At 50.0% G+C, this 26,584-nt stretch overlaps 3 protein-coding genes across 5 annotated transcripts; 2 read left to right on the top strand and 1 right to left on the bottom strand.

The window, feature by feature from the left end:
* The first annotated feature begins 1,278 nt into the window (after nucleotides 1-1,278).
* On the top strand, nucleotides 1,279-5,617 carry SIRT3 (sirtuin 3). The gene is made up of 6 exons (XM_009807983.2): nucleotides 1,279-1,520; nucleotides 2,148-2,380; nucleotides 2,542-2,642; nucleotides 2,856-3,017; nucleotides 3,447-3,656; nucleotides 5,368-5,617. The coding sequence occupies exons 1-6, from the start codon at nucleotides 1,378-1,380 to the stop codon at nucleotides 5,386-5,388; spliced, it is 870 nt and encodes a 289-aa protein (XP_009806285.1). The 5' UTR covers nucleotides 1,279-1,377; the 3' UTR covers nucleotides 5,389-5,617.
* Nucleotides 5,618-8,097: 2,480 nt separating this feature from the next.
* RIC8A (RIC8 guanine nucleotide exchange factor A) lies at nucleotides 8,098-22,425 on the bottom strand. Of its 2 annotated transcripts, XM_009807982.2 has the most exons (11): nucleotides 22,354-22,425; nucleotides 20,938-21,137; nucleotides 17,737-17,784; nucleotides 14,947-15,561; nucleotides 14,211-14,305; nucleotides 13,178-13,328; nucleotides 12,396-12,491; nucleotides 11,978-12,122; nucleotides 11,383-11,527; nucleotides 10,237-10,356; nucleotides 8,098-9,368 (listed from the first exon to the last, which is right to left on the bottom strand). In XM_009807982.2, the coding sequence occupies exons 2-11, from the start codon at nucleotides 21,019-21,021 to the stop codon at nucleotides 9,248-9,250; spliced, it is 1,620 nt and encodes a 539-aa protein (XP_009806284.2). In that variant the 5' UTR covers nucleotides 21,022-21,137; nucleotides 22,354-22,425; the 3' UTR covers nucleotides 8,098-9,247. The 2 variants fall into 2 exon arrangements, with proteins under 2 accessions (XP_009806284.2, XP_059681738.1); XM_059825755.1 differs by lacking the exon at nucleotides 17,737-17,784.
* A 535-nt stretch (nucleotides 22,426-22,960) lies between these two features.
* On the top strand, nucleotides 22,961-26,373 carry BET1L (Bet1 golgi vesicular membrane trafficking protein like). Of its 2 annotated transcripts, none has more exons than XM_059825933.1 (4): nucleotides 22,961-22,979; nucleotides 23,559-23,650; nucleotides 24,413-24,469; nucleotides 26,164-26,373. In XM_059825933.1, exons 1-4 carry the CDS (start codon nucleotides 22,961-22,963, stop codon nucleotides 26,329-26,331), a joined length of 336 nt encoding a protein of 111 aa, XP_059681916.1. In that variant the 3' UTR covers nucleotides 26,332-26,373. The 2 variants fall into 2 exon arrangements, with proteins under 2 accessions (XP_059681916.1, XP_059681915.1); XM_059825932.1 differs by lacking the exon at nucleotides 22,961-22,979 and adding an exon at nucleotides 23,159-23,183.
* The last annotated feature ends 211 nt before the right edge of the window (nucleotides 26,374-26,584 follow it).

Below are 26,584 nucleotides of genomic sequence, written 5' to 3'. Positions count from 1 at the left end.
GGGCCCAGGAGGGGCGGGAGGGGGCCCCGAGGGGAGGCTGAGGGGCGGGAGCGGGGAAGGGCCCTGAGGGGCGGCAGCGGGCCCCGAGGGGAGGCTGAGGGGCGGCAGCGGGCCCTGAGGGGAGGCACCGCCGTCTCCCTCGACGCCCGTTCACCGGCTCCGCGCTCTCTTGCAGCATGGAGGAGCCTGTGGGAGCGCGGCCCCAGGGATGGCAGCAGCAGCAGCGGTGGCCCGGGGCGCCTGGCCCGGCTCTCCCTTTGCGCTGGAGACAGCAAGGCGGCGGCCGGCCCCGGAGCACGGAGGTAGGGCCGTCTGGCTTCCCGCGCCCCACAGCCGGTGCTGGTGCCTGACGCCCACCAGGCCTCCGCACCGGGATGCCAAAGGGAGGGCACCGGTACTGTTACGATGAAAGCACGGGATGGAGGACATCACCTCTCCCGTCTACGTAGGCAGATGGGTCGCCATCTCCGTAAGCCAGAGCTGGCCTGGGAGCGTGAAGAGTAGAGAGATTTACCGGAGGAATATCGGTGTTTGCCAGATTGTGAATTTAGCTCCCCGGGAACCTGGTCTGACAAGGCAGAGCCGTGTCCTTGCGAAGACAGTGTCGACCATACCGAGGCCACAGTCGACACCTACAGCTCAGTAATTGCTATTTGCGGATTGCCAAGATCCAGCAGCTCTCTCTTGGCTCTTCGCATTCCCATGCCTTCTTCGGACTGCTCATAATGTCCTGCACCAGCAAATACTAATTGTCTGGGGAGCAGCTGTTCCTTGAGATGACAATGACTGTTCTCAGCCCCATCTGTACATAGTGCTGACCTGGATTCCCTTTACATGTGGAGCTCTCTCAAGGCAGAGCCCCTGGGGGAAATAGAGAAATGAAAATGTCTGTGATAACCTGGGCAGCGTTGTCCCAGGGTGACTGCATCACCTTGTTAGAAACATTTTGAAACTCAGGACATAGAAAAGAGTCTTCCTTATCCCAAGAGCAGTGTAAATCAACTATGAGACTTGTGAGTCCCTGTGCTACTGTACCCACAGCCCTGTGTCCACCCCTGTCCAAAAAAACCCACCCTCTCGTAGGGGTACCAGTGATTTGGTATTTTTAGACCTGCATAACGAGTGCAATGGAAGGTATCTACTCCTGGGGTATGGATTGGACTAATGGTTAAGCTTTCTCCTTATTAAGTACTAGCATGCAGTCCCGCCAATTGAAGAGCTTTCTGCAAAATTCTTGGGGTGGTTTTCTCCCCCTGAGCAGTTTTCAACTGAAGTTGCTGTCAGTACGCGACCTGCTGTGCTTTCCTCTCTGTTCCGAGCAGGATCCAAGGGACCAGGCCCTTCTCGTTGTCTGCTGCTGCCGGAGCCATTTTAGGAATGGGCAGATGGGGAGATGATGGTGGGAAGCAGCAGCTCACCCTGCAGGATGTGGCAGAGCTAATTCGGAAGAAGGAGTGTCGTCGAGTGGTGGTGATGGCTGGCGCTGGGATTAGCACCCCCAGCGGCATCCCAGATTTTAGGTAATGCCTCCATTGTTCCATTTGTCCTTTTTCAGTGTTGGGAGGGCCAAGGCCTTCAGCTCAGATCATGCTGGTGCCTGCTACTCCTCTCACCCCTCCATTTGGTTTACCTGTGCCAGGCTAGACTAGGCACAGGAGTTTCCGTGCCTGCTGATCCTCCTTCTCCAGCCAAAGGCAGGCAGGCACCACTAGTCAGACCTTGGACCGTTCCTTGGCCCAGGTCTTCAGGATGGCTAAGTCATGGCTGTTGCTTGATTCTGTGGCTGCACTCAGAGCACCACCTTGGCCACCAGAGAAAAGCCAACGTGGCCATGGCGCAGACTCGAGACACTCCAGCTAGAAGAGAGCATGGTCCTCGCAGCGTACCAGCGTGGCCCTTCCCTCCCTGGGACTGCGGGCACACCTCTGCAGGCGGGAGAAGGTGGGGTGGCAGCAGAGCAGAGACGTGAGGCAGGTTCTTCTGTGCAGAGGTAGTTTCAGCTGCTCTCTTGACACACAACGGACAGCACAAAGCAGCCAGAAAGAACCCAAGGACCTGGCTTCTCTGTCGTGTCTTGGTCTGGTTCTGTGGTGGGTGGCATCTCTTCCTGCACTCTGACTACCAGCCCCGCTCTCCTCTCTTTGCAGGTCCCCGGGGAGTGGCCTCTACAGTAACCTTGAGCAGTACAACATCCCTTACCCAGAAGCCATCTTCGAACTGATGTATTTCTTTGCCAACCCCAAGCCCTTTTTCACTTTGGCCAAGGAGCTCTACCCTGGCAACTACAGACCCAACTACGCCCACTATTTCCTGAGACTCCTGCATGACAAAGGGCTCCTCCTGCGCCTCTACACACAGAATATTGACGGGCTGGAGAGAGGTGAGTTTTCTCTTCCCCATCTTTCAGCAGCAGAGCACGGGGAAGAGATGAGGGTGAGAAGCAGAATAGGAGGCAGGACTGGGGAAATGCCCAGTGAATGTGAAGTTTCTGGTTCAGTCACCTCACCCTGAGCTGGTCCTCTCCCACACGCTGTGTTCCAGTTGCTGGGATCCCTCCCGATAGACTGGTGGAAGCCCACGGCACCTTTGCCACTGCCACTTGTACTGTCTGTCGAAGGAAGTTCCCAGGAGAGGACTTCAGGGTGAGTGGTCGCAGCTGGGCATCGACACATAAATTAATGCAAGGAGGACAACCTGTTGCAGGCCAGTTATTTTGCCTTCAGGGCCAAGAGGTTTTATTGGAGGGGATCGGACTTGGGGCTGGATGTTGCTGCGAGGATGTGTTGTGGTTCTGACCCTACTTGTGCAGGTATGTGCAGCCCCTTAACGAGTGGTGTTGGGTGCTCTTGCTTCAGGGGGACGTTATGGCAGACAAGGTCCCTCACTGTCCCGTCTGCACTGGAGTCGTCAAACCTGACATTGTGTTCTTTGGCGAGGAGCTCCCGCAGCGCTTCTTCCTGCACGTGACGGACTTCCCCATGGCAGACCTGCTTTTCGTCATAGGAACGTCCCTGGAGGTCTGGGACTAAGGGAAACCCCAGCTCATAAGGGGAAAAAGGCACATGGAAAACAGGGCCCGAGGGGACTCTGGAGGAGAGAGAGGGTTTAGAGGAGAAGGCAAGAAACTGGGTTATCAAGGTAAAATTTGAGGTGGCAGGGTAAGGAATACAGTGCATGCACTTCGAGAGACCCACTGAAAACCTTGTGTGCTCCTGGTAAAGGTGAGCACCTGGAGAGCAAGAGATGAGTTTCGCGGCTACCCGAGGAAAGGCCACCGGATAACCGGTGACATCCATAATGTGTTCAAAGCTGGGGTAGCTTAGCCCGCAGTGGGAGAACTGTTAAACACAGCGGTTACAAACGTAGTGCAGTGAATTCATGCCTGCAATAGCCCTCAGCAGGGTGACCATCTTCTCTCTCTGCTCCTTCGGGTTGCCTTCGTTTAGGTGGAGCCCTTTGCCAGCCTGGCAGGAGCTGTTCGCAGCTCCATTCCCCGAGTCCTCATCAACCGAGATCTCGTAGGACCCTTCGCCTGGCAGCGACGCTACAATGACGTAGCCCAGCTGGGGGACGTGGTCAGTGGGGTCAAGAAGCTGGTGGAGCTGCTGGACTGGAATGAAGAGATGCAAACACTAATTCAGAAGGAAAAAGAAAAGGTGGGAAGGGGCTCAGAGCCCCATCTCCCTCCCTCAGCCTCTTCGTTCCTTGTGCTGGAGTTATTCCGAGGGGAGCAGGTTTGTGCTTGCTGGGGTTAGACTTGCACCACAGACATTGCCATGCCTGCAGTCCACATTCAGAGAAAAGGACCACAGAAAACTGCAAAAAGGTTAAAAAAAAACAAATCAAACCTCACTATTTCACAGTGAAGGTGCCACAGAGCAGAGTGCTGTGTTGCTGAATGTTTCAGTGGTACAGAAGGGGAGGATGCAGATCTGCCAACCTCAGATGAAATAGGAAGAATATGGAAAAGGTCAGGCTTTGGGTTGAATAAGAGCACTTTAGGGCTTCTTCAAGCAGTGACCTACTCAATTACTGAAAAGCTTTCTGTTGATTTCATCTGTTTTTCTGATTTGTTCCTGAACATGCTGAAAAAGCCCTATAGATGAAGGTACAGTTTCCTGGAGCTGGAAGTGGCCAGCCAGAAAATCCCCCCTCATCTCTATCAAATTAATCCAGTACAATCTTCTAAGTCCACAGAGGACTCACCTTTGCACTTAAGCAACACAAAACACTGGCATTCTCTTCTTCAGGCAATGCTTCCCTCAGATGTGTGTGAGGAGACTGGAAGACTCCACTGAGCATGCAGACACACAGCAGGGCACACCTTTGGGTGCTGAAGCTGCTGTGCAGGTGTTAGTTTTTATGCTGCTTTTTCCCTGAGCCCGTGATGCTGTTAATGGCACATTAACATGAGTAATTGCTGAACTAAACCAAGCATCACCTTAGTGGAGCTTTCCTCTTTCTGTACATACACTTAATTGCTTTGGTTTCATTTCTAGCGTTTTTTCTGGTCATTGTGAGCAGTAAGTAATAGTAGTAATGAAGGGAGGCGCTAATTGTGCCAAGTCTGAGACCAAAGAAAGTGCTGCAGTGGCCAGACACGTGACAAACAGCACGCAGCAGGCAGGAGTGCGGGTACTTGCTCCACCTGACAGCATTGAATTGTTAACTAAAGACTTGACTCTTTTCCCCCACTGATCATTTATTTCCCTGTGCCATTCTTCTTACACCTGTAACCTTCCAAGATCTTCAGAAGTGAGAAATTGTAGGAGAGCAAGTTCTTAATTACTTTGAGTTTAGTGCTAATGTTAATTATTACATTACTTTAGACCTGCTGGGAAGATTTTTTTCACGTTTGGCATCAAACACTTTAAACTTTTTTTCTTTTTAATCTAAGCCAACTCTTCTGCTTGTGTAAATGGGCACAGCTCCATTGTCTGCAGCAGGGCTCTGCCAACTCACCGTAGTAAGAAGCCAGTTGCATTTTTAACAGATACACTGTCCATAAATGACTTCTGACCCACGAGAAAATCTGGCTTCAAGATTCCAGTTTTAACATTCAGGTTGTTCATACTTTCATCAGATTATGGGGTAGGAATGAATAGGAATTATTAGTCCTTTGATCAGGTTTTTGATTTTTCACTACAAGCCATTTTGCATTTGTATGAGATCAGCCAGCCCTTGGTTTAATGCTTGTGCTGCTTTGAATCACTGATTGATAAAGCTGATGCAAATGTGCTAAAGCATGAAAAACAAACTCCTCCTTGCTCTGAAATTTTGGTGCTAGGAAGCATTGCTGGCCGAGCTAACAGGGGCTGGAAGGTTTGAAACACCCTAGCAAACACTGTGTGGTCTTTCTGTTTTTAGCTGGATGCAAAAGACAAATAGGACAGCTGGCTCCCTGCTGCTGGAGAGCAATGTTCACCTAGAAAAGGAGATGTTGTCAATGCCCAGCACGGGCCGAGAAAGAGATCATGGCAGGGAGCCGTGGAAGAGGCCATCTGTCTCTGCAGCAGCAAATCCACAACAGGACTGGCACGCTGGGGAGGAAGGGATGCTCGTGGCTTAATCCAGCCAGCCTGGAAACAGAGCAGAGAGGCCCTCACCCACAAAGGAAGGGAAGACCCTCGGAGGGACTGGTTTTCAAGGAGCAGGAGTTGAAAATGCCATGAAGGTCAGGCCCTGAGGCAGGACAGAATCACTTCAGCCTGGATTGAGTTTTCCAGCTCACCCCACCAGACTGAGCATCTACCAACTCCTTTCACAGCTCCTCCTCAGATACTCTTAGTCATGGTCTTTCAGCTGCTGCAGACTTGTAGTGTTTATTCTTCAGATGAAATCTCTGCTAATCAGGGGACAAATGCTGTTATGGGGGGGCCTGCCCCCCATTCCTGTTCAGGAACACCAGCTCAAGCTGCTGGAAGAGTTTTGAATCAGTGTAGAGTTAATTATTTAATAAAAAAAAAGAGTTCTAATTCTTTTGCCGATGTCACCTGAGGGTTTTTCTGTAAACTTCACACCTTCACTAGTGTTTGAACACATTGTATCCCCACCACTCTTTTCACCTGCTTTTTTTTATTTTTTTCTTCCTCTTTTTAACCTTACACAAGTGCCTTTCCTCCCTGTAAATGGTGTCCCAGGGAGAAGCAGTCTCGGAGTACTGCAGTGACATCCTGCTCTTTCCCAAATGTGCCCTAGCAGATATACTTTGCATAGCACAGGTGTAGCAGAGCCTCTTCCCTGCAACAGGGCATGAATTTCATCACCCCATCAATCCCCACAGCCAAATTTGGGTGAAGTCACACCCAGGTAGCTCTGGCTGACCCATCTGTTTATCACAGCAACTGTTACAGAGGCAATCCCAATCAGTACCAGCTCTAAACAGACACAACAAAATGCAAAGCATTTTGTGCTGTTATGTCATTACAGTTAACACTCAAATGCAGAAAACCCAAGCGAAGGGAATAGAAGCATTAGAGCACACAACTGTGTCTTACTAACACAACACTGGAACACTGTTAATGACTTCTATGCCTAAAGCTCTTCCCAGGGCAAAGCTACAACCTCAGAACATGTCTTTACAGCTCTCTGTTTATATAATTAGAAGTGTTTGGACCTAATGCTCACCTGCTGTAAATCAGACTAGCTCTAGGGACCCCCCAGAAGCCTGGCACATCTATGGCTAATGCTACAGGAACAGAGTTCAGCGCTCAGTGTCCTAGCTGCTTTCTTGAAGAAAGGTTTGAACAAGTTCCCATTCAGACGAGCAGTCTTGTTCATCCAAATGCACAATTCAAATACATCTGCACGTTCCTCCTCCCAGCCAGGAGTGGCCCAGTGGATGTGTTTGAATGCGCAGCCTCAGGAAAAGCAGAAGGGTTGTTCTCTCAACTTTGCAGAGCACCAGAAGCCTCATGGCACATTGCTTCAGAACAAAAATAGTGGCGACATGTTGTTTTTAAACCCTACCCTGTTTATAAACCTTTAATCTAGAAGTGCCAAGCTCAGCCTCTGCACCCGGGCTTTTCAAAGCAGGGCCTGTCGGTTGCAAGTCAGGGTTTTAAGCACAATACAGAATTAGCATACAACAATATCAGAAGCACGACATTAAAAATACACCCTCCACTTTTCCTTTTGCATGGAAAGCTTCAGAGAACTTTAACAGCTGGAAAAAGATCAGAGGTCTGCATTTTCACACCAAAGGTTTGGGGTGGGTTTTTTTGCTAGTTAAAAAAAGGACAGAGATGCAGTTGGCCGAAAAGCTCCAGCTGTGATGCACTGAAGCTATTCTCATGACAGAAGCCTATCCGTGAATCTTAGTGGGTCAGTTTTACATAAATATTGTATACGCCTGGGACAGCCTGGAATTTAATCACGACTACTAAAAAAATTCTTAGTCACTGAAGAACTGACCTAAACGAAGCACACCTTCAGCTTTTCACCTCACAGAGATGCTCTTCAGAAAAGAAGCACCAACTCCTAAAAATACACAGGCAGGAATACTTGCAAACTCTCCACTCGCCCCCGCCTGCAGCCTCCCCGGACCCAGATTTCCTGGATGCCCAATACGGTGCTCTGTTGCGGAGCCTGGCCAGCCTGTCCTGCCTCCCTGTCAGAGCCCCAGCCCCACTGCGCTCGCTGCCTTGCGGGGAGTCAGAAACCTCAGCAGACCCATGCAGCCAATGATCGAGGCTGGCTCGCGTCCTGCAAAGGCTGAGCAGCAAATCTCTACTGCACGGACAGAAAACAGAGCTCGTGTGCACAATTTTCAACTGTTACAGAGCATTTGTAAAGGAGATAAACAGTCTTGTAAACAACTGCCTGTTGTGGAGACCCGAGGGGTCGAGCTAAGATTGTTTTGCAATCCTCAAGCTTCAGTGCTTACCTTAACTTAGGAATGCTCCATTCAGTTATGCTTTGTGGTGGTGGTGCAGGAAAAGGTTTGGCTTAGCCCCAGTTTAATGCTACAATTTTACCTCCCAAATAAAACTGTCAAGTTCAGGTGATTGGAGTAGAACCATGTGCCAGTCAGAAAAAAAACAAAGATATTTCCTTACTTGTTCAGAGCTACCACGTTCGATGAATCACTGCCATGCACCCATTTGTCAGGTTTTCTTTATTCTAGCATCACTTCTGCATTCCTACTTGTTCTAGTAAGTTTTGGAACTCTGGTACATGAGACAAACTCGAAGATTTTCTTTAAAACAATTTTCTTTAAAAAGAAAAAAAACCCCAGAAAAAGAGACAAATCTAAGCCACAGCGAAGGACAGGATCACCACCAGCCCCTGGGTGCAAACAGCAGTGGACCTGTGGGAAAGCCAAGGCAGACAAGGAGGCAGCAGACAAAGCACAGATTTTGGCCTTCCATTCAGAAAGCGTGAGTGGGGAAAGGCTAATGCCAAAAACTAAACTCCGTGGTAACAGAACATTGCACAGTGCCAGAGACTGAACATCAGAGTGTTCTGGGCAGTCACCTGCGCACTTCTCTCCCGTGGCCGATGGGAATGCTGGAAGTTTCACACGAAGACTTTACTCGCCTCCCTGCAGTGCACACACTGCTGCTCCCCTCTGCACTCATGTACGCACTCGTAAGTCCACACACTCCTGGGTTTGCACAGACGCTACCATGCTCACAGCTATCCACAGCACACCCATGTACAGCTACCTGCTGAGGAAATAGATGCACTATGCCGAGACACCCCGCAGACACCGCTCCCCAAGAACTGCCGTGAATAACCACTCACACCCTCTCCTGCAGTCCCACCTTCCCTCCTGCGTTCCTGGGGAGTGGCTCCCCCCACATAGGGCCGGCCACATGTCGCCAGCACAGCGACGCGCCTGCTGATAAGCATCAGCACATACACAAGATGCTCTGCAGATTGCTGAACCCTGATGGTGTGACAGAAAGATCCTCCCCCGACCCTTCTTCCCAAACGTCATGTATTTTAAAAAAAATCCTACTGGAAAGTCCTGGAAGCAATTTGGAGTCTGAAATCCTCAAGGCTGTCAACAGGAGAGACCAAGGTGGAGCCAGGCCATGAAGACCCTCTGGAAGGAGAGGTGGTTATGGAGCTGGGAAGGAGGCAGGAAGTGTTCCTTGTTGTGGACTGTGAGGGGTTCAGGCTGGATCCAGATCCCAACAGGGAGAGTCCTGGCTGAGTACGAGCCTCTGGGTGCAGCACCAGTTCTGGAGGGAGAGCGGATGGAGGCTCCCCAGCGCTCTGAGGCTGGGACGAGAGGTCTGGATCAGTCCAGCCCCAGGTCTGAGTCGGACGACGATCTCTCATCAGCTATATCGCGGATGGCGTTCTCCATGGGGGCCAGGTTGCCGCTCGGTGTGATGCCCATGGGCTGGATGACTTGCTCTCTGCAACCAGGGAGGAGAGGAGGGAAGGTAAACACAAATTTGCACCAGACAAGAAAGGAACAGACGAGTACTACAGCAGAAATGTGGGGCTTGTGGAAACTACCCCAAGGCAGCCCAGGAACAACCCCAGGCCACCACTAAGAATCCCTTTTTAGAAGTGGGGGACAGTTCTAGCCATAAAACCTCCAGCATGCTGAGGCGATGGCTGGAAGCACAATCCACAAGTGTTGCCATTCTCAGGTTCCCTGGAATAGGCTCAGTTTTAGGGTCCTGTTCTGTGTTGTACAGGATTGCCAGAGGAAAACTAGCGCTGGCATCAGTGTTCCTCTCCGTCTAACACACGGTGGAAATACGTGCATTAAAAGCACTGCCCTTTTCCCTCCCACCCTTGGGGGTGGTCTGAACTCAGCTGGCAGACTCTGGGTTCCTCTGTAGCACCTATTAATGATGGATGAAAGATGAATGGAGAAAGCACTCCTGCAGGGAAAGGGACTGGTGGCACTGGCTGCCTTCTGTCCCCAAAGCACTGCTTCCTACTGAGCAGCCTTGCCAGATAGTGGCTGCTGTTTCTACTGAGCACCTGGCCAAACCTGGTGAAGCAGCAGGTGCTTGGAAACGCAGTGCAGGCATGTAGAGGAATTCCACGGTATGCCATCATGCCATGCGTGGGGCTTGCAGTGCCTTCCCCTGCACATAACGGAGCCCAGCTTAAGGAAATATTTCCCCATGTATCTCTCCCACCCTCTCTCTTAACATCCCTTCAGTTAGTGGTGGCCTTGGGAAAATGTGCAAAGAAAAGTCTGTGATAAATGTAAACCACAGACACGCGGTGCTAATGCAGACACGGACATACAAAGTTTTCTAGTACCTGGACAATTTGTCAAACATGTTGACTAACTTCATGGCTTCATATTCCTTCTGCTCTTCAGTCATCCCTTCCATGGGGTTGGGTAGTTTCTCCTCGACGCGTCCCGTAACAGGGTTAATGCTGCAAGAATAGTGAGGCCGGTGCAAAGGAGGGAGGTAAAGCAGAAGAGTGACAAAAGGGATGTTTAAAAACCTTCTTTGCCTTTACTGAGCACACAAACACAACAGCAAGGCTGGCTGTCATTGCTGCTCATCTTGTTAGCCCCAAGCACTATCGCAGTGCAACGTACTGGTTCCAACCTCTTTCTGTATGTCCTACACACAGTTGTCCCCCCTTACAAATCCCTCCCCATTTCTCTGGTGTGAGCAACATCCCCATCCTGCCAATTCCACAGTGCAGTTTTAAACCAGCTGCACAAGGACAGATGACACTTCCCCCCTCTCCTTAAGTCAGGAGGTAAAAAGCTAACACAGAAAAAAAAACCTCCAAAAACCCAGTCGGCAGACCACATTGAACACAATGCTAGAAAGTATGGGACCCACAGCTGAGCACAGTCCTGGAGCTCTCCCTGCATACCTCTCATCCTCAACTTACCACCACCCACTAGCAGGCAAAGAAAAAAAAAAAGGAAAAAACCAGCTCACTCCAGCAGCACAGGGCTCTGGCGATGGAAAGGAATAACTGGCACTTCCAAACCTGCTGCAAGAAGGGACCACCCTTATCCCAGTGCATAATAAAAGCATGCCACTGTACTGAGATGTGCGGATGCCAAAAAAAGGTGTAAGATATGGATTAGAGAGATATACTGCCACATGCACACCGTGAACAGGTCTGATGCAGAATGGGCTCTGGCTGAAGGTACTCACTTTGCTCTAGAGCCTATGCCCAGCTGCAGGGACCCAATATTTGCACTGGTGACCGCCCACACCACGAGCAGCTCGGCCATGGAGGTATTTCACCCAACAAACAGGTAAAAAGGGTGGAACAGGACAAAGGGTGAAACTTTTAAGTAATATGGAAGGAAATGCACATGTGAAAGAGCAGGACAAGGGAGATGGCAGGGAGACGGATGAAGAAAGGGACCGAGCAGGAGTGGGAAGAGGTGTAGTAAGAGGGGTGCTCTGGAGGGGGAGCAGACTTCTTTACTTGGGCTTTGCCTCTTTGTACTCCTCAGTGTCTGTGTCTTCATCTTCTGAGTACTCTCCCTCTTCCCGACCACCAGCCATGAGGCCTCGTGCTGCCAGGAGCCCAGCCGCATTCCCGTAGCCCGTGTACTTCACAAACCGTGACACTGCCGGGAGAAGGGGAGAGAGACCACCCTGTGCTTCCCCTCCTGCCTCTCCAGCCCTGTCAGCAAGATCAGTGCAAAGCCAGACAGACCCAGAAATGCCAACACTTCTTTGAACTCTGAAAGGAAGCAAGGCTCCCACCCTATGCACCAAGAATGGCAGGGACAACACCCATGGGGCAGGGGTCTGAATGCAGGCCAGGTTGCTTGCAGGGTGTTGGGGTGTCCTCCAGCAGAGCTTTTCACTCACCACTGGCACGAGAGACAGCAACTTCTTCCCACAGAGCACTTGGATACTCTCCACTTTTCCCTACTCAGTGTGTCTGGCCCCAGGAAAGACAGAAGTTCCTGTTGGCTGCAGAGGGTCACCCATCCCACGCTCTCTGGCTTGCCCAGAGGCCAGGGTCTAGGACTCCCTGTCACCAAAGCCCATGACAATCCCCTGCAACTCACCACTCTCCTTGCAGAGCACGAAGAGGAACTCTGCCGCACAGTGCTTCACATCCGTGTCGATGTGGGTCATCAAACGCACCAGCTTGTTCCGCAGCGAGTTCCCCACCTCCGGACGATTCCTCACGTCTCGGAGTGGAGGCAGCACCTACAAGGCCACAGTGAGGGGTGATCAGTGGAGCTGGAACAGCAACAGCAGGTCAGACAGGGGAAAATGTACATGTGTTTTACAAATCAGCTAAAACTAATAAATCCACAGAGCATGGGAGATATGGAAAAAATACTGTGGGTACCAAAGGCCTATCAGAAACTAGCAGAGATAGAGAAGGTCTGTTTGGAGGATGGCAATAATCAGGTGGTTTGCTATTCTCCTCTCTCCTCAGCACAGCTTCATTCAACTTTTGGCTGAACTACAGCATACCTTTGCCTTCAGGAACTTCCTCGTCTGGCGGTGGACTCGTGCGCTCTCAGTCAGCAGGTTCAGCACAGGGGTCAAATTCTCCTTCAGCTTGTGTCCCTGCAGAAGCGTCCACAAAATGAACAACACATTAGTCACACTGAGCTCAACTTGTCTGGCTTGTGGTGGAGAACATAAGTACAGAGCATCAGGGAAACAGATGGACACCGAAGCTTTCCAGCCTCTGCTACAGGCATTTCAGTGCTCCATCACTCCTCAAACCGCATGGTTTTTTTCAAGCCCTATTCTGTGGCATGGCCGTGCTAGAAATATTTGCGTAGGACATCCAGAGTAGAGAAGTGCTGCAGTAAAATTCGGAGGCCCTTTGGAATAACTCCAGAGACTGAAAACCACAGTCAGCTTAAAAGTAATGCAAATTCAGGCTTCCAGAAGCTGCCCACTGGATCACTACTGAGTTGAGTGAAACAGAGCACCAATATTTCAATCGCCCAGGTAATCATCTACTGTTCAACCAGTCTCACTACCTGCAGTCCATAAAGCAATGACGCAGTCACTTTCCCAGTCAACAGATGTTGTTTTCATCCTACCAACCATAACAGTTTTGCCTCTGATAAAAACTGTGCCTTCTATAAAGGGATATCTCCAAACTAACCATACCTTGCTGGTGCTCCTGTGGTGTTGGCACTGGGCTTTTCAAGACCAAATGTAGGCTGAAGGAAAGGTGCCCTGCAGTGAACTTGTGAAAACGAACAGTGACAAACTCACACAGCAGCCTCACAACTTACCCTGTCGAGGCGTCGCTCTAGGAAATCCAGCAAGATGCTGACTGCATCCATGTTGACACCCATGTACTCAAGCGAGCCTGGCCGGACTTTCGGGGTCAGAAGGACATCCAGACATTTCAGGGGCAGGTTGCCCAAAAGGTTAACCGTATGACTGAACATAAAGAGAAGAGAGGTGAACACACAGTCATGGACCTTTGTTCACAGAAGTTCTTCAGCTATCCAGAAATGAAGATACATTACTAACTTCCAGGAGTGTGAGGACCCTGAGATCCAAGCTGTCTTTGGGCTGTATCCCAAGCTCCTCACACCACTAAAAGGGAATAAATTAAACTGCTTTTTGGGTAGTTAAACTATTTGCTGGGAGTCCAAAGAGACTTCAGTGACAACTGAGAAACCATGGCTCTTGACACAGAGGCCAAGCAGGACCAATCTGGGTGGTCAAAGGTCTGTCTCTAGGGTCTCCTGCTGTATCATTCCTTCTCACCTTGATGGTCAATGCAATACATTGCTTAGGATTCCTCTGGCTATAGTTTTCTTGGGGACAGGATAGTGCCACCTGCTCAAAGCTGACACCCCTGGACCAATAATGCTCAGCAGCGTGACACAGGCAATTTCTTGGCACGGCTCAAGAGACAGACAGTTAATTAAGGCCAGCCAATGGACTCTTTAATTAAAAAGTACCAAATATCTGCTCTGGCAAGTTGCCCACTACAGTGGGTGGCACTGTTGAGAAGGCCTGACGCAGGATATCGAATATGGCCCTTGGGGTCGGGAGGCCTGGAGAAAACACTTCCTCCTGCAAGCCGGGAGGCTGCGGCATGAGCACACATAATTTGACTGTGGTAAGGGCAGGGCTATTTCTGAGTTCTAGCAGCATGAGGAACCTGCAGGCCAAACCAAAGATGCTTCCTTGTCAGCAGTGACCTCAGCAATCACCAAACAAGCAGAGGATGTTAATGCCAAGGTCAGGCAGGATCTGCCTTGGGGAGACCTGTTTCTGGTGAAGATCATGACCTAGTTACATAACAAAGACCTGTGAAACTCCTCTGTCCGGTCCTCTCCATCAGCAGAGATCATGAGGCAGTGGCGCAGGAGGGCACCCAAGTGCCGGTACAAAGCAGCATCTTCCTGGCCCCAAAACAGAAAATGAAAACCTTGATCAGGAAGGGGGATCCTCGACATCCCAGAGTCTGCTGCCCCTGCAGCCCACAGCCCCATCCCTCCCTGCAGCAGCCTGGTAACTGGCAGCAGGGTGTTTAAGTGGAAGTAGCCTCCCGATTCTCCTTTTGAGGTCCACACACAGTCTTCCTGCTGCCTGATACCTTTCCCCTCACTCTACAACACTGACTCAAGGGCTGGAAGAGGCCCCAAAACAGGTCCATGGATTAGCCAGAGATGTTCTCCATCACACCTTCCTTTGACCTTGTCCAGAAGGTGAAAGAGTACCAGGCTACACTCGAAAGCGAGTTATCTGGGGGCTCCGCTCTCCCACTTGTGCAATTAATCATGTCATTAAGAATGAAAAATATCCAACTTTTAAATTTTAATGCTCTAAAACTCTTAAGGGTTAACAATGCATTGGATAGAGGCAGTGCTCTAGGGAGGAAGGTCCGGACACACAAGTCTCTTGCTACCCTTACATGTACCTGGGGGCTGCATGAGGGCCAGCATACAATACGAGGAAATGCAAAGCAGAGGAGAAAACCCGTAGTCAAACCACAGCCGGGAGACATGCGAACGCAGTGGGGTAGGACACCCAAGGAGCTTACCTCGTCCACCTCCCTCTTGCTGGAATCAAAGGTGATATTGAAGAGCACTTTCAGGATCTCCATTGCTCGCTCTGTCTCCTGCCGAGGCAAAGGTGGGAGAAGTCCCTCCTCAGTGGCAACTTCATAGGGGTCCAACCACTTTACACCAAGGGTCAGCTCCAGAGTATCTGTCATCAGGCTGATGCCCCTGAGCTCTTGGGCTAGCTGCTGCCGGATGTCCACTCTCAGTGCCGTCAGCAGGAATAGGAGACGCAGGTCAAAGAACTTGACCTCATGAGGAAGGCTCCTCTCGTTGTACAGTTTGATGCGCTTGGCCAGGCCCACCACCAGCCGGGCTTCAGATGTCAGCTCCTGTGCCCTAGGGCTGCTGAAGACAATGTTGCAGAGACATTTGAGGGATTCCAGGATTACATCCAGGTCTGGGACCTCCCGGACGAGCTCCTCTGAGTAATCAATGCCAGCATGCCTGGAGAGGGTCTTCAGGCCTTCCTTGGTGGTGAAAGGGTCAAGGCAGTATTTGTCCCGGGACAGGATGCGGATGCTTTCCAAACACGTGACCTGGCAGGACGGCTGCAGCTCTCTTTCCAGGAACTTAATCAGCAGCTGGGCCATTTTCTGTGCAGTTGGAAACAAACAATGCTTCGTGCACTGACACTTCACAGTGTTCCCCCACCACCCTGTAATGCTCTGCCCTGGAAGACGTGAGCATCATCTAGAGATGGGCCTGCTAACAGCTCTGGTTCAGGTGCGCACTCAGAAAGTGTTTGGCTCCGGCATCTGGTCCTGACCCAGTTCGAGCAAAGCCATCCAGCAAGAAACAAAGAACGGCTGGGAGAGGGTATCAGATGTAAGGGGAGAGTATGAACACACAACTGCTACTACTGCATATTTCAGCTTCAACCACAGTTAGGATGGTTCAGGCTAACACGGTTTACTTGACAGCTGCGTTAAGCAAAGATTGGGTAGAGCAAAAGTGTCCCTTATGGCTTCACTGGGGAGCAACAACCAACTCAACAGTAGTTCTCTATTCCTGCCCAGAGCCTTAAGATTAGGGAGGCATCTGCTTTGGGTGCTCCAGAAACAGACCAAAAAGCTTGAGGGATGCATCAGAAAATCACCAAGGGAGGGGAAAAGGACCTAAACGAGGTGAGAAGAGCACGTGATGCCCTAGGAAAGGAGGTGAAAAGACCTCAGGAGATTCAAGTAGTACCTCCCTAAACCTCAGTGCTGTCTGGAGACCTACTAGCCCCGATCCTCAGTAAGAACAGACTGACAGAGCTCCACTAACACCAATTCACAAGAGCTGAAAGTCTAACCCTAGTGGATAACAGCATCGTATGCGACAGCAAACAACAGAAGAGTACAAGAGCAAAGGTAATGCTTCACACAACCAAGCGCAGCTTGGTTTGAACCATGTGCAGCAACACTTCACATTACACTAGCAATCCACTGCATAGACATTCACACCTTGGTGACGTTAGATCTCTCTAACATGACACCATAGCAGAGCACGTGTCTTTCCATGCATATTACAAGAGCGAAGGAATCCAAGATTGCAAGGTTTGCTATCACTCAGTGCAATTGGCTCAACACAGCCTAATCAGTTATACTTCATAATAATAAAAGGACTTAGGGAAGGAATGAAGAAAAAATGAATTTTAGTCCTTAATGTGAGGCCGGCAGAACTGAAGAAGCTTTAGCTCATGAAGTACGTATGCCCCACAATCACACCCTTGAGAAGTGAGAAAGTACAGTCAGTCCTCTCCTCCTTCCATACAAGGAGACAGAGACACTGGAGTTAAAGATACAGTCAAAAGTAACCAAAGCCTCTGGCTGACTCAGGTTAAAGAGATTCAGAGCATGTGCCCAGGGCTAAACCTTCAGAAGAACCAAGCACCAAGAACTGGATGGCGATGCTCAATTCATATTTCATGACATACATCCCAAAAGTGGAGCACCCCAAGGCTGTGCCTGAATTCACGGCCTGTGTGACTGTCCCAGCTCAAACAGCAAATCAGTGCAAGGCAAAGAGCTCGGTTCCTGGGACATCCGGTCCCACGTGTCAGGCTGTACCTGGAAAAACTTCATGCTAGCATTAGCTGGCAATGGCACAGACAAAAGAGGTCCCATTCTCCACCCTGGCTGGCTGGTCCACACTTGCTGTGCTAGCGCAGGCATTAGTGCAATCAACCCATGAACTGGACCACAAAACTGATCCAGCTGGAAAACAATCCAGGAAAAAGAAAAGAGTTATTCTTTAAGCAGATCAGCCCACCAACCATGTGCAGCCAGGCAAAGGTCTGCCCTGGCATGAAAGAACTGCTAGAGTAGAAATGAACAGGCAGGAGTGCTTCTTTCCATTGAGTGCCAGATTACACCAGCTTTAAGTATCTGTTGATATACAGCCTCGGTCAAATCCTGCAGCTGGCTCGCAGCAAAAACACTTACCCTCTAGAGGCTCGCGAGTTGCTATGATCTTTGCCTAGCAGACTCATGCCACAAATACAAAGGATCACACTTTTTATACGCCTGTGGCTGAGCCTATATGCATTACAGAACCCAAAGGGCTTGCTAATGCTGGAAAGATGCTGACCTTTATCTAAAACACCAACTACTGATGGAAAAACTGGAGCCAGATGCTCTGAGCACACCATTCCCTAACCAAGTTAATGAAAAAACACTCATTTCTTTCCCTGTAGGAGCTGCCACCACGAAGCCCTGCTGGACTCGAGTACGGAGCAGCAGCAGGTTTACCCATCGGACTAGAGGAAGAAACCAAAGCATGCCCACCTTCCTCTCTTCCCGCTCCTCATCGTCAAAGGTGAAGCACTGAGACTTCTGTGGGGGCAAAACAGAAACAATCAAAATAAAGTAATAGGTTAAAAATCCACAAAACTGTTCCCCCCAGGCAGGGAATGGCCATTCAGCCGGAAAGCAGCAGGTCTAAAAAACACACTGCAAAAGCAAGTACCTCTTCTCAAGAACAGTCCCCACCGGCACAGAGGCAGGGAATCTGCATGGCAAGGAGTGCCGCAGCGCTTAGAGAGGTTTACGATATTTGTGGGGTTTGTAAGAAGCAGTGCAAGCTCCTGAGAAACAAGACAAAAGGAAAACCTTCCTGTCACTGAGGTTTTCGCTTCAGTCCTGCCTTTTCTTTCCAACACTGTTCCTACCTAGGCAGCTCCAACTATGTGCTTCACAACTAATGGGAATGAATCTGCTTTGAAAAGCACAGATATGGACCATGCCACCAGGTCTGAAGTGCTTTCCTTGGCTGAGGCCCCCGCTATTCTGGAGGTCCCCGTTTCTCTTTCATCCTTGAAAAATATCCGTGATTAATATTATCCATTGCCCTCTTCCACTGGCTCTGCGGTGGAGGCTGAATGCCACAGGCCAAAGCTGTGCCCATCTGATGGATGGGCTTAGTTTTAAATACTGCAGCAGTAAAGTGGCATTCATCACAATCCAAATATCCCATAATAGCTGGTAATTCCTCTGCTCAGTGATACCACCAAGGTGTGCCCACACATTTCTCTCCTTGATATTTATTGTTCCTTTTCCTGACCAAAAGAAAGTACTGTCTCCTTGTTACTTGGGAACAGATCCTTACGTTCTTCATTCTCACGGTGTCTGGAAGTACAACAGTTACTCAGGTCATGTTCTTTAAACACAAGAGACCTGACCTCTACACCTCCATCATGTCCCTTTCCTTAATAAAACAGTCCTGCTCTTTGTTCATGGGAAACATTTCTGTGTTTCTCACTATTCTGGCTGTTCTTCGATGGACAATCTCCTTTCTGGCTACATCTGCTTCCAATGAACTGGACAGCACAGGAGATGACAGGCACCCTGGTGAAAAGCAGCACTTCCCAGTTAATGATGCAACCCTCATTTACACCAGGAAAACATTTGGTCCAAGCTTTGAGAATGAAAATGTTTAAGATTTATAAAACCCTAATTATATATGTACAGATACCGCTAGATCTATAGATAGAGATATGCAGATGTAATTGTATCATAATTCTCCCATTATTTTCTTAGCGCTCACTGTCAGCTTTTACTGAGTTACATTGCTTACACTGACAGAGCTGCTCAATAATGGTAATTAGACTTACCACAATCATTCATTCTTATACTCTGGACTTACTCTTTTCTTGAGTGATTGCAATTCATGGATATCCCATCTACAGATCTGAACAGCTGAGCCCGTCTCCCACTGTATTTATCACCTTACAAGTTGTCCAGTTATCTAACTACCTGATTTCCTGCCCAGCAAAGCCCCGGACTGACTGCACTGAGCTTTTGGAGATCGCAGGCGTTCCCTGACTCACTCACTCTGCAAACGCAATCTCTCCTGCTGTTTACCACCTTTTTTACGTGCTGCCAATCCCTGTCTGCTTAAAAAGTAGAAGATACAGTTTACAGATTAACTGTGTCACAGTCTCCAAGATCCCAGGGATGGCTTTGGTCTTTCTAGCCTAGAGCAAGCTGTGATGGACAAAGCGATGCCAACACGGTGCTTGAGAAACCTCAGGTGTGGAGGCAGGATGCCTGTACTCCTGTAGCGCTGTGCCAGGGGCTGTCCTCTCGTGCTTTAGCGCTGTGACTGTTGCACCATGTTATGAGGAACTGGCAGTTCAGTCCTGGAACCAATGTGCTCTGCAGACAACCATGCCACTTGTTCTTTTCCCATCACACTCTCTTTGCAGGCTCATATAATATCATTCGTGTATATTTTTGCTATACCTGTGGTTTTGCTTTAGCTGTAGTTTATTCCTGGCAATCAAAAATTGACTGCGTATGCAATAGTGAATTAAAATATATCCCCTGAAAAAGGATAGAGTACCATCAATTTTTACAGTAAAAAATGATGCAAGGAAGTTGCTTAGCTTATCTGCAGTTTCATAATCCTCTTTGATTGCTCCACTTCTTCTAGACAGGCTAGCAAAACCACTGACATTCTCACAAGTTTCCTACACTTGATACACCAACAAAGGATCCAGCTGGAGGAAATCAACAGAAAATACAGTGGTTTGATGCCTCAAGCTGGTTACACATCAAACTCTGTTTACACTCCTAATTTCTCCAGCATTACACCTGCTGTCGGTGATGTGAATCCTGCAGACTGTCTTTAACAGGGACCCACTCCTTCTTAGCTAATACCTCCCCCATTTCAAAACCAACTGCTGGAAATAGTTGCACTCTCCCTCTTGCACACTCGTGCAAAATATTCACAGGTTTTCCCCCCTGGCTTCTCACCTACTCAAGAATGGTGCAGAGTGACTCACGGAGATCTGCAGGGCCAGCCCTACCCTGGTGCAAATCCTCTGAAGTAAGTTTCCCTGACAACCAGAGTCTATTTCAAAAGGGATTTACCCCACAGATAATCTTTTGCCAGGTTAAGGCTGGAAACACTTCCATCTCTGCTTCCCAACCATTCTTTCTTTGATATTCTATATTCATTATTTACTTCTTATTGTCACCTTTCAGATCAGGCACCTGTATCAAATTCCAGCAGTCCATTCCTGTCCACCTGTAATGATCCTTTACTTGCAAATCAGGACAACCATTTCAGCTGCAGCCCCTCCCCAGGCCTCAGTTTTATTACCTCCAAACTTTGCCTTAACATAAAAGCTCCTCCTACTCTGTCTTCACACTGATGTTTATTTCCCTGCCAGGTTTTACTTGGGATCTGGAAAACAATAACAAAAAAAGCCCTTCTACATGCTTTTCTTCCAGTATACAAAGGAACCAAAATAAAGAGAGGCTGCTTAGCTGCTTCCTACCAAAACATCAAGCAATAAACCATCTGCAAGTAAAAGACGAAGCAGTCTGTAACATTTTTATGGCAGTAACGCACAGACAGATGCGCTCAGAGGAGCCAGACTGGGGATAGCCGGGTGGCACAGAAATCCCACAACATGGCCAACCTGCTTCTAGGCTTGTAAACAGCAGCAGCTGACGTCAGGCAGAGGTTTGATGCTCACTCACCTCCTGGTTGTAGATCTGAAGCACCTTGAGAACTGTGTCTTGTTCCCCGCTTTCCACAGTGGCTACCACAGTCCTGAGCTCCATTATCTCAACAGCTCAGCTACAGCAGGAGGTGAAACCGGGAGGAAGGGGAGTGAAGGAGCTTCCAGGGCTCCTGGACAATGGTGATGCAGAGGGACTTCACTTCGATACACAGAGATCTGAGAGGGAGAGAGAAAGGGGTAAGGGAAAGGAAGGAGGGGAAAAAACAGAACACAAAAAACCCCCAAGTGAGATTGCTCACGCTGTTGCAACCATAAAAGCAGAGCAGATGGATAACCCGAGTAAAACCAGCAGCCAGCTTCCTCTCTCTCCCTCTAATCCTCTTCTTCCTCTCTTTGCTTTTCAATGTTTAATATATGCCCTCCCAGTAAAGCACTCAGGGAAAACCTTCCCCCCACCCAGCCAGGGGATTAACACAGAGCAGATAACAGCAGCTGCCTGAAATAGCTCTCTGCCGCCGCCGCCACCTCCTCCTCCTCCCCTGGCTGGCCTGATTTCTGTTACTGCACAGGAGAAAAAAAAATATCCAGAAACATTCCTGTGGAGTAAAAAAGGATGGAGAGGAAAGCCAGACAGATAGGAAAGCATCCTCCTGGCTTGCTTAAGGTGGAGCTACCTTTTAAGGTGGTGAAAAGAAAGAAATCATTAGGATTTTGTCGCAGTCGCTGCTCCGTGCGGTCAGTGCCCGAGACAGATTATGGCAGATGCACTGCACATGCAGTAAAAATGCACGTACGGGGGATGGCCGGCCTCCACGGCTCAAATCTTTATACCATTACAGAAGATAATGTGCCTCATGATAATAATGTAAATGAGCAGATGCGCAAAAAGACATGGATGATGAGACTATTTTAGACCCAAGCACAAGTTTAACAGCTCGTAGAGCCATGCAACTCCACAGTGATGGAAAGTAACTCCTAATGGCGGAAAATCTAGGAAATTTGAGTACGTACGTGAGCTCATACATCTGTTTAGACTCTGTGTAGCTATGTACCATGTTCTGCAATATGACCAACCACTGGTCATACCTAATTACAAGAAACCACGCTGACCCTGGGACCCTGTGCCGAGAGCCCGCAGGGTTTTGGGAGATCACACAGGAGCACCAGGTTATCCCCTCCTGCCCCAACACCGCCAAAGCGGGTTTTTTCGGGACCAAGGGCCAGTCCTGCACTTTGGAAGCCAGAAAACCTCGAGAAGAGGAGAACGAGCTGAGCGGGGCAGGCGGCACGGCATCCCCAGCGCTGAGGGGCTGGGGTACCAGACAGACTCCTCTCCATTTTTTGGGGGGGGAATGGCAAGAGCAGATCGCAGCATTTGTCACGTCCCCCACCACCTTTCTGTACTCCCCCAGCTGCCTCCTCACACTCTTACCTCCTTCCCCTACCATTCCTCGCGCCTTTCAAAAGCCCTTCAGGCCCCTGTTTTTCGGCCCCAAGGAGCCGGGCAAAGTGCTGGCGGTACCTGCGGCACGGAATCCCTCGGAGACGGCCGAAGCGGGCCAGGGCCGCGGGGCTGGGGCTGGGCCCGACCCCGGCCCGCCGCCCTTCCAACCCCGCCGGGCCCAGCAGCGGGGCGGCAGCCTCGGCCCTGCGGGGAAGGGCCGGCCCGGGGCGCGGGAGGCAGGCGGGCCCGGCGGGGGAGAGGGGCAGCCAGCGAGCTGGGGCGGGGAGGGAAGCGCCGTTACCTTCCTCTCCGCCGCCCCGGCTTCCTGCCTCATTTCCTGGCCCCGGCCCCGGCCCGCCCCCGCCGGCGCTCCGCGGAGGCCGCCGCCTTCCGCCCGGCGGCCCCGGGGACGGGCGCAGCCCGGCGCGATAAGCCTGAGGGGTCCCGGTGCGCAGCCGGGAGAGCGGCAGCGCCCCGCTCCCCGCAAGGGCCCGAGCAGCCCCGCCGCGGGGGGAGCGCGGAGGAGGGCGGCGGACATTTTGTGGAGGCGGGGGCCGGCGCGGCTCCGCCCGGCGAGGCGGGGCCGGTGGCCGCCATGGCGGAGTGGGGCAGAGGTGAGGGGCCGGGGCGGCGGGGCCGCGCGGAGGGCTCCCCCGCCGTCGGCATTTGCGGGGCGGGCCTCCCCGCCGCCGCTGGAGGGGCGCGGGGCGCTCCCGCCGCCATCTGGGAGCCGCCCGAGGCCTGCGGGCCCGGGGAGCGGGGCGGCCCGGCTGCCCAGCGCCTGCGGGGGAGCCAAGGCCGGGAGAGCCCCGGAATGGGTGAGGGGGCGAAGCGCCCCGGATTTGCTCGGTTTCGCCCCAGTCCCTGGGGTGGAATACCGGGGCACAAAGCGCCTCTGCTGCTTTGCGCTGCTGCTGGCGGCGGTGGCGGCTCGGGGGGCGCGTTGGGGTTTCGAGCCCGGTTCGTTCGGGGAAACGTTGGTGTGTTCTTCTCAAAAAGAGCCTGGGAGCGTTCCGTGGCGCAAACCCCACGAGGCCGTAGGTGCGAGGAGGCAGCTGTACCGGCCTTGGTGGCAAGCCACGGACCGGTTGGGCAACAAGCTCGCTCTGCCTCACCCGCCACGTTGGGTGAGCAAATCCACCAGTACTTGCATCAGGCCAGATAAAACTCCTTCTCCTCTTCTTTTCCCCCAGGCCAGAGTCCAAGTGCCGTGGAGGACATGCTGGATGTGGAGAACAAGCGTATGGCAGACAGCCTAGCCAACAAGGTCACCAGGCTGAAGTCGGTGAGTTGCCGAGTTTGCATCAGGTGCCGCAGTGCAGGAAGGACGGGGCATCGGTTATCTAGGTTGCTCGTGCAGGGTCTTGTGGGAGGTGCAAGCCTGGGGCCAGTACAGAGGGCTTCCTACGTATTAATGACTCTTAGTTGTTGGTGATACGATGGTTAACTGTCACTTGTGAAATGCCAGGGATGGCTTTATGAATTTCCACTTTCCTTTTGAGGTTTAGCAACGTCATCTAATGGGAATGATGTGGTTTTCACGACACTCAGGGAAGGAGTTTTAGGCACAGAGGGGTATTGCTAAGCACACCTCCTCGAGAAAAAAGTCACAATAAAAAGGCAGGTGAATTAGTTTTGAAAAATACACGTGTCTCTATGTAAGTGGTGTTCTTAAAGCTAGTTTGCTCCTACTAACATCAAATAATTTGATTTAGAGCTTAATAGAAGTCAGTGACTTGCCTTGTAGAAGGGAAGACTGAATTCCTGCTGTTGTGTCCCAGCATTTAAATGCTTCTGTCCTATATATGACAGTTTCAGACAGTCAAGCGTTATTTTCAGAGCTGAAGAAGTTCAACAACCTTAAACCAAAATGAGAATCTTGTTTTGTTCCTCTACCGAACAAGCCTCTGTCTGTCTACGTAGGAAATGGGAAAGCAGTGGCTTGCTTTTCCAATACACGTTTCAAATTTTACCAGCACTAGATGCATTAGAGGTTCTGTCTACATTAAAAGTTCATTAATACCCATTTCCTCCCTTACCTGTGTAGCTGGCTCTGGATATTGACAAAGATGCTGACGAACAAAACCGTTACCTGGATGGCATGGTAAGGAATCAATGAAATGTAAAAAGCATGACTTTTTTTGTGCTGGCTCTCAGCAGTTACCTTAACTGTGAAAGTTTAATAGCAGTTCAAAGTTAGCAGACGAAGTTTAATCTCAGTGGTTGGTTTGGCAAACCAGGGAATGTAACTAAACCCGTTTCCAGTGGATTTCTTGATATATACACATCAGATACTTAGCAGCTGCTAGTATCGTTTTGTCCGAATGGGTGACGCGGTTGGTATCTAGCATCTGGAAAGACTGATGTAAAACAGCACACTTCAGAAATACAGATGGAGATTACCTACTTACGGGGATTAAAGAGCTGCCTCCTGTGGCTAATGCTGGGAGATGGGCCTGTTCTTCAGCTGCTCCTGTGATTTTTGGTATTGCTGTGTAAATCTGTCAGGGTTACTTACTGTAACACCTGAAACACAGACTACCTGTCAGGACTTTGTAGTTCACTGACATCTTTGGAAGGAGCAAAGCTGATGCTTTGGGTCCACTCAGGTTGTTCAGTGCCCTGTTCTGTCATCCTTCTGACACACAACACCCGATAAAACCAAAATCGCTTTCCAGAGTAATCTGCTGCTTAGGCTTTGGTTGCTGACGGAAAAATCACAGTGCACTGAGGAAAGCCCAGAATAGCACATTCCTGTAGCAGAGGGGTTACCTGTTGAGGCTTTTTAGGAGAAAGGTAATTCGTTCACTGAATTGTGAGAGGAAGGGAATCCAGCCCAGAGATTTGAGAAGGAGATTAGCACCATAACACTGGTGCTTGGAGAGCCTTTTCTGCATGTGCTGGATGTTGGAGAGCTAGTGTGTTGAAGCGAGAGAAAAGATAATTGTAGAGTTGAAACCAGTTGAGTCAAAGGTGTGAGCTCAGCTTGGAAGCTTAATAACAGTGTACGCTGACAGCATTGGAGTGTCTGAAATGGATACTTCCTCAGCCCGAAAATTAGGAGAAAGGAGAATCGGAATAAAAGGTGTAATGGCAAAAGACCTTAAAGGAGAAGCCCTCAATCAGCATGAAATTGTGCTTCTATTACAGAGAAGGTTTTGAAGCATTTCAGGAGCAACATGAGCCGAAGCTCCGAGTAGTTTGTGCATAAGGAAAACAGACCAGAAGTCAAAAAGAAAATGCCCGGACTGCATTAATTTGAGAATTGTTTGCCACCCTCTGTCAGAGTTGCACATGCATGCTGTCCCGTGCTGAAGAAAAAATAGAAGTAACAGCAAGAAATTGCACCTTTTTCTGTGCTTGTGAGGCTGCCCCGATGTACATTAATGGCACTAGCTTCATATAGGGACATTTCCTTTGGATGAAGCGTTGACGTGTAGAGTTGCTATTAACAAGCTGTTCCAGGCAGAACAGGCTGCATGGGTACAATGGAAGAGTCCAGCAGCAGGTCGTTTGACCCTGTTTTAAAAAAGGGGAGGCAGCTGGTTTTACATTTGGAACAGACTTTTCCCCTGTCTTTTTTGTTTCCCTGTTTTGAGCACAGTGGGAATGGTGCTGCTCCTGGAGCCTGAGCACAGGAGGGGAAGGACCTTCTGAGAGAGACGCGATGGGCGCGGAGAGACAGGCAGCTACTGTGCAGCTCCCTGTGCAAATGTGTTTTAGCCAGGAAGTGGGAGATCTTCAGGGATATCTTCATCTGTTTATAATGCCTCCATCTTAATTTTCTTTCCTGTTCAGGATTCAGATTTTATGAGTGTGACTGGCCTGCTAACTGGCAGTGTGAAGCGTTTCTCCACCATGACGCGGTCCGGGAGGGATAATCGCAAGTTGCTCTGTTCCGTTTCAGCAGGACTGATTGTTGTTTTCTTCATCCTCTACTATCTCGTGTCCAAAGCAGGGACTTGAGCTTGTTGTTCTGCAAGTTTTACAGAACAAAAAACGCAAGGATTGACAGACTTGTTCAACACCTTTCTCAGTCTGCCCTGTGGTGGAGTCTTTGAGATGCTCCAGACAGACCTCCTAAATAACTTTTCTTTCCACCAGCTTCTTGTCATTGTTCTGGCTGGTCTCAGATATCTCTTTATAAAATGAGTATGTTTGATTCTAAACAGATTTTCATGTATAACATGATTTTGATGTTGTAAAATGCTTACGCCTT

The sequence above is a fragment of the Gavia stellata genome, chromosome 17, assembly GCF_030936135.1.
Source record: "Gavia stellata isolate bGavSte3 chromosome 17, bGavSte3.hap2, whole genome shotgun sequence".
In the NCBI taxonomy this organism is placed as follows: domain Eukaryota; kingdom Metazoa; phylum Chordata; class Aves; order Gaviiformes; family Gaviidae; genus Gavia; species Gavia stellata.
This window is presented reverse-complemented; position numbering and strand designations above follow the sequence as displayed.